The sequence below is a fragment of the Mesoplodon densirostris genome, chromosome 3 (assembly GCF_025265405.1).
Source record: "Mesoplodon densirostris isolate mMesDen1 chromosome 3, mMesDen1 primary haplotype, whole genome shotgun sequence".
NCBI classification, from domain to species: Eukaryota; Metazoa; Chordata; class Mammalia; order Artiodactyla; family Ziphiidae; genus Mesoplodon; species Mesoplodon densirostris.
In genome coordinates, this window is record NC_082663.1 from 16955190 (window position 1) to 16967587 (window position 12398).

Below are 12398 nucleotides of genomic sequence, written 5' to 3' on the forward strand. Positions count from 1 at the left end.
CTGCCACTGCCAGGGTCCCATGATCCAGGGACAACTTCCCCGGGAGAACACACGGCACACTGCAGGTTGCTGCAACGTCATGTTGGCCTCTGCTGCTGCAGGCTCACCCCACATTCCAATTATGACTAGAGTACCCTTCCTTACCCTCAGCCTGAGTGAGCCAGAGCACCCTAAACAGCTGCTCCTTTAACACCCTCCTGTCTGGGCGGGAAAGAGACACCCCCAGGTGACTGACATTCAGAGGCAGGGACAATCCAAAGCTGAAACCCAGGGGCAGGAGAAAGGGAAATTTCTGCCAGCAGCCTCAGGAGCAGCAGATTAAAGCCCCACAATCAACTTAATGAACCCTGCACCTGTGGAATACCTGAATATACAATGAATTTTCACAAAATTGAAGTGGTAGACTTTGGGAGCAACTGTAGACTTGGGGTTTGTTTTCTGTCTCAGATTTGTTTCTGTTTTTTATGTTTATCTTTGTTTAGTTTTTAGTGTTTGTTATCACTGGTGCATTTGATTATTGATTTGGTTGCTCTCTTCTTTTTTTAATTTTTTTAATTTAATATTTTTTTAAATTTATTATTTATTATTATTATTTTTTCTTTTTTCTGTTTTTGTGAGTGTGTATAGGTATGTTGTTTTGTATGATTATGTCTCTTTAGGTTTGCTTTTACCATTTGTTCTGGGGTTCTGACTGTTCACTTTTTTTGTTGCTGTTGTTTTTCTTCTTATGAGTGTGTGTGTATGTTTCTTCCTATGATTTTGTCTGTTTAGTTATGATTTTACCATTTGGTTTGGGGTCTTATGTGTTCCTTTTCTTTTCTTTTCTTTTCTTTCCTTTCCTTTTCTTTTCTTCCTTTTCTTCTGAGCCGTATGGCTGGCAGGGTCTTAGTGCTCTAGTTGGGTGTCAGGCCTGAGCCTCTGAGGTGGGACAGCCAAGTCCAGGACATTGGACCATCAGAGACCACCAGGCCCCATGTAATATCAATCAGCAAGAGCTCTCTCAGAGATCTCCATCTCAACATTAGGACCCAGCATCAGCCAATGGCCAGGAAGCTCCAGTGCTGGATGCTCCATGCCAACCTAGCAAGACAGGAACACAAGCCCACCCATTAGTAGAGAGGCTGCCAAAAGTCATACTACATTTACAAACACCCCAAAGCACACAACCAGACATGGCTATGCCTAACAGGAGGACAAGATTCAGCCCCACCCACCAGAACACAGACACCAGCCCTCTCTACCAGGAAGCCTACACAAGCCACTGAACCAAACTCACCCACTGGTGGCAGACACAAGAAACAACAGGAACTACGAGCCCGCAGCCTGAGAAAAGGAGATCCCAAACACAGTAAGTTATGCAAAATGAGAAGACAGAGAAATACGCAGCAGATGAAGGAGCAAAGTAAAAACCAACCAAACAAATGAAGAGAAAAGAGGCAGTCTACCTGAAAAAGAATTCAGAGTAATGATAGTAAAGATGATCCAAAATCTTGGAAATAGAATGGAGAAAATACAAGAAAAGCTTAAAAAGGACCTAGAAGAACTAAAGAGCAAACAATGATGAACAACACAATAAATGAAATTAAAATGTCTCTAGAAGGAATCAATAACAGAAGAATTGAGGCAGAAGAACAGATAAGTGACCTGGAAGATAAAATAGTGGAAATAACAGCCTCAGAGCAGAATAAAGAAAAAAAGAATGAAAAGAATTGAGGACAGTCTCAGAGATCTCTGGGACAATGTTAAATGCACCAACATTCGAATTATAGAGGTCCTGGAAAAAGAATAGAAAAAGAAAGGGACTGAGAAAATATTTGAAGAGATTATAGTTGAAAACGTCCCAAACATGGGAAATAATCAATCAATTCCAGGAAGCACAGAGCATCACATACAAAATAAATCCAAGGAGAAACATGGTGAGACACATATTAATCAAACTATCAAAAATTAAATACAAAGAAAAAGTATTAAAAGCAGCAAGGGAAAAGCAACAAATAACATACAAGGGAATCTTCATAAGGTTAACAGCTGATCTTTCACCAGAAACTCTGCAAGCCAGAAGGGAGTGGGAGGACATATTTAAAGGGATGAAAGGGAAAAACTTTCAACCAAGATTACTCTACCCAGCAAGGATCTCATTCATATTTGATGGAGAAAATAAAACCTTTACATACAAACAAAAGTTAAGAGAATTCAGCACCACCAAAACAGCTTTACAGCAAATGTTAAAGGAACTTCTCTAGGCAGGAAACACAAAAGAAGGAAAAGACCTACAATAACAAACCCAAAACAATTAAGAAAATGGGAATAGGAGCATAGATATTGATAATTACCTTAAATGTAAATGTATTAAATGCTCCAACCAAAAGACAAACACTGGCTGAATGGATACAAAAAGAAAACATGTATATATGCTGTCTACAAGAGACTCACTTCAGACCTAGGGGCAGACTGAAAGTGAGGGGATGGAAAAAAGTTATTGCATGCAAACAGAAATCAAAAGAAAGCTGGAGTAACAATTCTCATATCAGACAAAATAGACTTTAAAAAAAGACTATTACAAGAGACAAAGAAGGACATTACATAATGATCAAGGGGTCAATCCAAGAAGAAGATATAACAATTGTAAATATTTGTTTACAATTACAATGCACCCAACATAGGAGCACTTCAATACATAAGGCAAATGTTAACAGCCATAAAAGGGGAAATTGACTAACACAGGGGACTTTAGGGGACTTTAACACCCCACTTTCACCAATGGACAGATCATCCAAAATGAAAATAAATAAGGAAACATAGGCTTTAAATGACACATTAAACAAGATGGATTTAATTGATATTTATAGGAGATTCCATCTAAAAACAACATAGTACACTTTCTTCTCAAGTGCTCATGGAACATACTCCAGGACAGATCATATCTTGGATCACAAATCAAGCCTTGGTAAACTTAAGAATTTTGAAATTGTATCAAGTATGTTTCCTGACCACAATGCTATGAGACAAGATAGCAATTACAGGAAAAAAACAATGTAAAACATAGAAACACATGGAGGCTAAACAGTACGCTACAAAATAACCAAGGGATCATGAAGAAATCAAAGAGGAAATCAATGAACACCTAGAAACAAATGACAATGGAAACACAAAGACCCAAAACATATGGGATGCAGCAAAAGCAATTCTAAGAGGGATGTTTAGAGCAATACAATCCTACCTCAAGACATAAGAAACACCTCAAATAAACAACCTAACCTTACATCTAAAGCAATTAGAGAAAGAACAACAACAACAACAACAAAATAAAGTTAGCAGAAGGAAAGAAATCATAAAGATCAGATCAGAGATAAATGAAAAAGAATTGAAGGAAATGATAGCAAAGATCAACAAAACTAAAAGCTGGTTCTTTGGGAAGATCAACAAAATTGATAAACCATTAGCCAGACTCATCAAGAAAAGAAGGGAGAAGATTTAAATCAACAGAATTAGAAATGAAAAAGAAGTAACAACTGACACTGCAGAAATACAAAGGATCATGAGAGATTACTAGATGCAACTATATGTCAATACAATGGATAACGTGGTTGAAATGGACAAATTCTTAGAAAAGTAGAACCTTCTAAAACTGAACGAGGAGGAAATAGAAAATATGAACAGACAACTCACAAGCACTGATAATGAGACTGTGATTAAAAATCTTCAAACAAACAAAAGCCCAGGGCAAGATGCCTTCACAGGTGAATTCTATCAAACATTTAGAGAAGAGCTTACACCTACCCTTCTCAAACTCTTCTAAAATATAGCAGAGGGATGGACACTCCCAAACTCATTCTATGAGGCCACCATCACCTTGATACCAAAACCAGGCAAGGATGTCACAAAGAAAGAAAACTACAGGCCAATATCACTGATGAACATAGATGCAAAAGTCCTCAACAAAATACTAGCAAACAGAATCCAACAGCACATTAAAAAGATCATAAACCATGATCAAGTGGGGTTTATTCCAGGAATGCAAAGATTCTTCAATATATGCAAATCAATCAATGTGATACACCATATTAACAAATTGAAGGAGAAAAACCATATGATCATCTCAATAGATGCAGAGAAAGCTTTGGACAAAATTCAACACCCATTTATGATAAAAACCCTGCAGAAAGTAGGCATAGAGGGAACTTCCCTCAACATAATAAAGGCCATATATGACAAAACCACAGCCAATATCATTCTCAATGGTGAAAAGCTGAAACCATTTCAACTAAGATCAGGAAGAAGACAGGGTTGCCCACTCTCACCACTATTATTCAACATAGTTTTGGAAGTTTTAGCCACAGCAATCAGAGAAGAAAAAGAAATAAAAGGAATCCAAATTGGAAAATAAGAAATAAAAGTGACACTGTTTGCAGATGGTATGACACAATACATAAAGATTCCTAAAGATGCTACCAGAAAACTAGTAGAGTTAATCAATGAATCAGGTAAGGTAGCAGGACACAAAGTTAAGCATATAAATCTCTTTCCTTCCTATACACTAACGATGAAAAATCTGAGAGAGAAATTAAGGAAACACTCCCACTTACCATTGCAACAAAAAGAATAAAATACCTAGGAATAAACCTACCTAAGGACACAAAAGACCTGTATGCAGAAAATTATAAGACCCTGGAGAGATATACCATGATCTTGGATTGGAAGAATCAACATTGTGAAAACGACTATACTACCCAAAGCAATCTACAGATTCAGTGCAATCCCTATCAAATTACCAATGACATTTTTCACAGAACAAGAACTAAAAATTTTATAATATGTATGGAAACACAAAACACCCTGAATAGCCAAAGCAATCATTAGAAAGAAAAACTCAGCGGGAAGAATCAGGCACCCTGACTTCAGACTGTACTACAAAGCTAGAGTAATCAAGAAACTATGGTTCTGGCACCAAAACAGAAATACAGATCAATGGAACAGGATAGAAAGCCCAGAGATAAACCCACGCACATATGGTCACCTTATCTTTGATAAAGGAGACAAGAATATACAATGGAGAAAAGACAGCCTCTTCAATAAGTAGTGCTGGGAAAATTGGACAGCTACATGTAAAAGAATGAAGTTAGAACACTCCTTGACACTATACACAAAAATAAACTCAAAATGGATTAAAGACCTAAACATAAGGCCAGACACTATAAAATTGTTAGAGAAAAACATAGGCAGAACACTCTATGACATAAATCACAGCAAGATCCTTTTTGACCCACCTCCTAGAGAAAAGGATATAAAAACAAAAATAAACAAATGGAACCTAATGAAACTTACAAACTTTTGCACAGCTAAGGAAACCATAAACAAGACCAAAAGACAATCCTCAGAATGGGAGAAAATATTTGCAAATGAAGCAAATAACAAAGGGTTAATCTCCAAAATATACAAGCAGCTCATGCAGCTCATTATCAAAAAAAATCAAACAACCCAATCCAAAAATGGGCAGAAGATATAAATAGACATTTCTCCAAAGAAGATATACACATTGCCAACAAACACATGAAAGGATGCTCAACGTCACTAATCATTAGTGAAATTCAAATCAAAACCATAATAAGGTATCTTCTCACACTGGTCAGAATGGCCATCATCAAAAAATCTACAAACAATAAAAGCTGGAAAGGATGTGGAGATAAGGGAACACTCTTGCACTGTTGGTGGGAATGTAAATTGATATAGCCACTATGGAGGTCCCTTAAAAAACTAAAAATAGAACTACCATATGACCCATCAATCCTACTACTGGGCATATACCCTGAGAAAACCATAATTCAAAAAGAGATATGTACCACGATATTCACTGCAGCACTATTTACAATAGCTGGGACATGGAAGCAACCTAAGTGTCCATCGGCAGATGAATGGATAAAGAAGATATGACACATGTATACAATGGACTATTACTCAGACATAAAAAGAAATGAAATTGAGTTATTTGTAGTAAGTTGGATGGACCTAGAGTCTGTCATTCAGAGTAAAGTAAGTCAGAAAGTGAGAAACCAATACTGTATGCTAACACGTATATATGGAATCTAAAAAAAAAAATGTTTCTGATGAACCTAGGGGCAGGACAGGAATAAAGATGCAGACATAGAGACTGGACTTGAGGATATGGGGAGGGAGAAGGGTAAGCTGGGCCGAAGTGAGAGAGTAGCATTGATATATATGCAACAGCAAATGTAAAATCGCTAGTGGGAAGCAGCTGCATAACACAGGGATGTCAGTTTGGTGCTTTGTGTCCACATAGTGGTGTGGGATAGGGAGGGTGGGAAGGAGGCTCAACAGGGAAGGGATATGGGGATATATGTATACATATAGCTGATTCACAGCAGAAACTAACACAACATTGTAAAGCAATTATACTCCAAGAAACATCTTAAAAAAGAAAAGACTAGATTAATAATTTCAGTGGAGAATTAAAAGGGATAAAAAAGGAAATTTTAAAACTAAATTAAAAAATTACAATAGGGCCTCCCTGGTGGCGCAGTGGTTGAGAGTCCGCCTGCCGATGCAGGGGATACGGGTTCGTGCCCCGGTCTGGGAGGATCCCATATGCCGCGGAGCGGCTGGGCCCGTGAGCCATGGCCGCTGGGCCTGCGCATCCGGAGCCTGTGCTCCGCAACGGGGGAGGCCACAACAGTGAGAGGCCCGCATACCACAAAAAAAAAAAAAAAAAAAAAAAAAAAAATTACAATAAGCAAGAAAAATTATATTTATAAAGACAACTTTCTTTGAAATTTCAGAAAAGGAATTTACCTAAGATTTAATAGTGGAACTCTTACTTTTTAAAATTTTGTGTGGTTATTTGGACTAAAAAAAATCTTCCAAATGAAATCTTTTTTTTTTTTCCTACTTTAGATGGACTCTTTCAAACTCATCATGGTGAACTATATAGTAATTTTGGAAATTCTTGTCAATGTTAAAGGAAAGAGAGCAAAATGAGATAACCTTACTGAGTACCTATGTTTTTCCAATGACTGGATTAAGTAACAGCATTGCATTACCCTCCTCACTGGAATCAGCATTATCATTATAAATATATATACAAGGAAACTAGAACATAAAATTTAAGTAACTTGATCAATTTACTATGATACTAAGTACATCCTAAGATTTGACCATGAAGTATTCCCAAGTCATTTTGGAATAACCCTTGGTATTTTGGAAAAAAATAATAAATATGAATTACTTTACTATACTAATTAAACTATAACATGACAAAATATTTGTTTTCATAGGAAGGCCAATTAAATATTTCTTTATTATATTTACAACAATGCCTTTAAAAAATAAGTAGTAATATTATTTGTGCCTTTAGAACCAATAGGCATCACTAGGTGTAGTGCATTTTATTTGATGTCAACTGCCCTGTTCCTTGTGGAATGCATGTCATTAATGCAGAAAAGTTTGACAGACAAGAGATTTGAAACCCAATGTCTACCCTTTTTTAACATCATGTCACAGAAACATTCAAGTACTAAAGTGAACTAGAAGTGTTGAAAAAAATCTGGTATGTTCTTTGTATCAATATATAATTAAAAGGTAGTCTTTCTAGTCTTACTATTCATATGTATCTGAAAATTAAATGTAGAATTTATCAACAGAAATGTTTTAAGCTACTATATTTTATAATTAAATATTCATTTTAAATAAATAAAAATTAATAAAGATTGTATGAAAAATGATTCACAATTTAAAATGTAAGTGCATCTATATTAAACTGCATAAATGTTTCTATAGTCTTTATTAGGTGTGTGGCAAAAAACCACTATGAGTGCCATTTATGCAGAATCCATCATTGACTATCACTGATTTGTGTTTCATACTAATTATGGTCAAAAGAGCTGGTATTCACCACTGCTAGCACTGTAAGCTGTTGTAAATAAATAATAAATCGGATTTTGTAAACCTGCATACCCTGTTTTCCCTGACATCAGGTCTTAATTCAGGTTTTCATGTTTCCTGAATTGACCATAAGGAAGATTCAACACATTTCCATGTGAAATAGGTACAGGCATACTTTAACATATATGTACCAGCTAAAATAACAAGAAGTAATTCATAAGTTGTGGACTATGAAACAGCTAGTGGAGAAAATCATCAAGTGGCTATAAATACCACGACCATTAAAAGATATGCATTCTCATTTAAAAACCTCATACCTGCTCTTTGTGAATCCTCCATTCTAAGACCCTGGAAAGAAACATGGTAGGTTTCTGGTTTTGTCTTCGACCTAAGTCAAGGGAAGTAGTTATTTTATAACAACTCAATCATCAAGCTTCTATTATCACCTCCTGACCTAAATTTTGTAGTTTCTAAAGAAGCAAAGAGTTCTTGTACATATAGATTTATTTTTAAAGCAGTTGACAGTGTATTAACTGGAGTACAATTGAGATTTGAGTTGTGTTAATAAACAACCATAAGCCCAGATTTATCTTCACTTCAGTTCTCTAACCACTTCATATGGCTTTCTTACTCAGCTGCCTTCCTCAAATTACCTTGCTTAGGGTTAGTAGTTTTCATGAACATTGAAATGTTTCCTCCATATAATAACTCTAAAAGTGTTTTCTTGCTGAATTAAAATGAATATATTTAAGTAGAATTATCCTCATAAAGCCTACATTAACATGATTTCTACATGAGTCTGGCTGGAAATATTATATGTCTTTTACAATTCATTATCATCTGAGTTATTTTTTCATAGTCTTCTGTATCTTTCAAATAGTAGTTAATGTTAAATCACTCATTAATGGGTATTCCTCTTTTGTTGTTATACATTAAGCAAACATCATGAAATAGTTTCCACAACAAAACTTATTTGAAACAATAAGTTATTCACAAGATTTATGTTTCATCATATTGATTAATGGGATTCCAGTAGAAAACAATACATACCTTATTAAACAAATTGTGTATAGTATAGTGACTCAAGAGCCACAAAATTCTTTTCTCTGGATACAGCAATTCAAACATAGTTAATATAATAGGAAGCAAGGCCTCACTGGCAGCTTGTCATTGGAAAATCAGGTTAAGTACCAAGATGTACCTTTTAACATGATGGAAACAAGGCAATTCAAAGTCCTGATTTTAACCATAATCACTCACAACTCTATTTGGGCACAAAATTTCTGATTTATTATAAGTTGTCTTCATCGAAAGTACTAATTGGAAACGTTATCATACAGTCATGTCAAATGAGAGGATAGAATTAAAGTATTATTATTAAAATGTACATTTTTAAGTAACTACTATCCCAACATTTATTATATAACATCTCATCTATAGCAACTGATTCCTTAGTTCTAAGTATGTTTGTATTTTATTCCAGTTATTTAAGGCACAATTTTCACTAAATTCATTAGTTCTAAGGATGTTTAATTGCATTGTAAGAGGTCTTTTAAGCTTAAATTACCAAAAAAGTCTTAGCTTTGAAGAGAATACTCAGCATTTTGTTTTCTAATCGCTCTTAGCACTTTCTACAGACAACAAGCTAAGATATTTGCATATTTAAACAATCTTTGTAGTAGAGTATATATCCATAGACTCCCATGATGCTTCAGACAATACAATATTGCAATTAAAACATCAGCGTGGAGGCATACACTTCATTCAATAAATCATTTTGCTTAAAGAAAGGAAGAAAAAAAATGTAGGAGCAAAGATCATTTCAATAGAACAGTACCTGAATAGCAGCCTATTTATATTTCAGATAATTATTTTTTTTCTGAAGTACTTAATTAACCCATAATATATATGTACAACCAAATACAATTTTTATTGGAATATTGTGTTTGATGTATTTGCTTCACTAAAACACAAGCTACAGCAGAGTCTAACACTAGTCAAATCTTCTCCTCAATGGCCTGTTTTCTTTGTCCAAAGTAAATATGCATGCACACACACACACACCTACCTGCATGTGCTCACACCAACACATGCATTCAGACAGATAACTCAAACATACACTAACACACAGAATTTGGTATTTGGTATTAAAGGAGATCAAGAAATGTGTGGAAAGTCTTAAAATCCATATAAGATGTCTATATCCTAGCCATGTTCAATTAAGTAAATATAATATTTATGTATAAATAAAAAATTGGCTTTCTATAAGGACAGTTGAGTAAATCCATGTATGTGTGCACGTGTGTGCATGTATGAACATGTGTTTTTGTGTGTGCAATCCTAAAACAAGGTAACTGGAATGGTCTCCTCATTTCTTTCCTTCAGGAAGATGCATATTTAAAGTGAGAAATACACATCTTTCATATAAAAAAGAACCATGGTTATTGGGAAAGTACCACAAAATGAGCAATGCTATTATCAAATAAAGATTTGGCTTAAGATTTTCTATCACTACAATGGCTACCATATTACAATATATAAGTGCATTAAATCAACATTTTGTAACCCTGAAATTTACAGTGTTATATGTCAAATACACCTCAATAAAAAATATTTTCAATTAATTTAAAAGTCTCCAACCAAAACAACATGTACATATATATATGTATATATATATATATATACATATATATATATGCATATGCATATATATACATGTGTATGTATATATACATATATATATATATATATATATATATAATTTTTGTCCCAGAATTTTGATTATTCGGTTAATAAACAATTTTATTTCTAACTATTCAGTAATAGCTTAGTACTACAAGAACTTATATATCTCATACTCACTTTAGGTTACATTATGTTGTTTATTTCTATTATCTCCCAACTCCTATTTTTTATTTCACTTAATTAAATATTATAATTCATTTTATAATTGTAATGTATATAATATGTGTATATTCTTTATTTACATATCTATATACACCTTTTTCATTCTTTTCTTCTTAAATTATAGAAATTTAAGGGGTTAAGCAGTATGTCTGAGATCTCTTCCTGCCCAGTGTACTTTGTGTTGGAGTGCACCAGGGAAAGAGAGAAGGCACCTTCTTGTAAACATGATAATGACAATCCTCCTAGCAATCTAATGACATTAACTATTGGAATATGATTGTCCATAGCATCATTTTGGCTGCTGTACCTCACTGACTGAGACAATGGTTAATAAACTGTAATCTGTAGACGTACTGAGCAGGGTTCCCCAAAACTCTGTTGTACGCTATGTAACAATATGAGGATAAGGGGATATTTATGACCAAATATGACTCTTCTGTGTTACTTATGTGACAGTGCCCTTTACTCAAAGATCCCACATGTTAACTTGATTCAGAATTCATCTCACATGACCAGAAAGGATCCAGGAAGCTGCTGGAACATCCTGGACCTCTCTCTGCTCCATCTGTGTCTCCTGATTATATACGTTCTTGCAACTGTTTATTAAGCTTGAAACATTTCATACTGAGCATTTAGCTACATTAAAAATGGGTTTATATTTAGCTTTAGCCAAGTTTCTATTTACAAATTGTTTGTCAATAAGGCCATAAGTTTTTGTGGTTTTTAGACGATGATGCTATAGTATAGCCCTAAAATGAATTTTGGAGTATCCTTCATTTTCATTTTGGCATCACATAATATAATATGATATGATTATTTCGGCTACAGAAAAGAGAAGAAGTCGAGCCGAATTCATATTCTTCCTTAACAAATGCTTATATACGTTTGGCTTTATTCTCAGTTAATTTGTTTTACGTAACACAATACTTGAGGGCTGAAGCGTTATGCAACCTCTGTTTTAAATAGCATTTATTTAAATGTCACAGAAATATGCAAAGATAAGACGCATTTTACTGGTATGGATATAAATGATGGATAATTAAATATTAAGGAGAACAGTTAATTTATCTTCAATTATTCAATCACATTGTTTTAGAAAAAGCGAGGGCATTTTTTAATGTGCTAAAATAACAATGTCTAATGTAGAAGAGTACACAGACATGAAAATATTGCTTTCTTTTAGTGTAGCATGCATCTTCACACAAATTATCCATAAAAAACACTAACCTGTTTTAGGGTCTACAGAGAAGTAGGGCTGTCCCTGGAGAATGCTGTAAACCACCCGAGCACTGTTTCCATAGGTAGGGTCATCTGCATCAGTGGCTGTCACCTGTAGAACAGAGGTACCTGTGCATTCAGGAAAACAAATTTTAGTGTGTGATGGTACTAAACACATGATTAATTTGTACACAGAAAAAGGTAATGCTGAAATACTTATGGAGAGTGATAATTTCTTGTATTTCTTAGATTTATCTCTCAAACACGGTCCTGCTTTCTTTCCGTGCCACTAATTGTCCTAAATGAGAGCCCAGAATGGAGTGTTTGGTTTCAGATAGTTTAATGTGATTCTTTATATGCTGATACCATTATAAAGA

The 12398-nt window shown here is 34.6% G+C and overlaps 1 protein-coding gene across 2 annotated transcripts in view; it reads right to left on the reverse strand.

The window, feature by feature from the left end:
* CDH18 (cadherin 18) overlaps positions 1 to 12398 on the reverse strand; it is a 333943-nt gene that overhangs the window by 208648 nt on the left and 112897 nt on the right. The window contains exon 3 of one of the 2 annotated variants that reach the window (XM_060091599.1): positions 12031 to 12150. The exons of the other annotated variant lie outside the window; for it this stretch is intronic. Within the exon in view, the coding sequence (XP_059947582.1) occupies positions 12031 to 12150 (120 nt within the window). The remainder of the gene's footprint in view (positions 1 to 12030; positions 12151 to 12398) is intronic. 2 annotated transcript variants of the gene reach the window in all.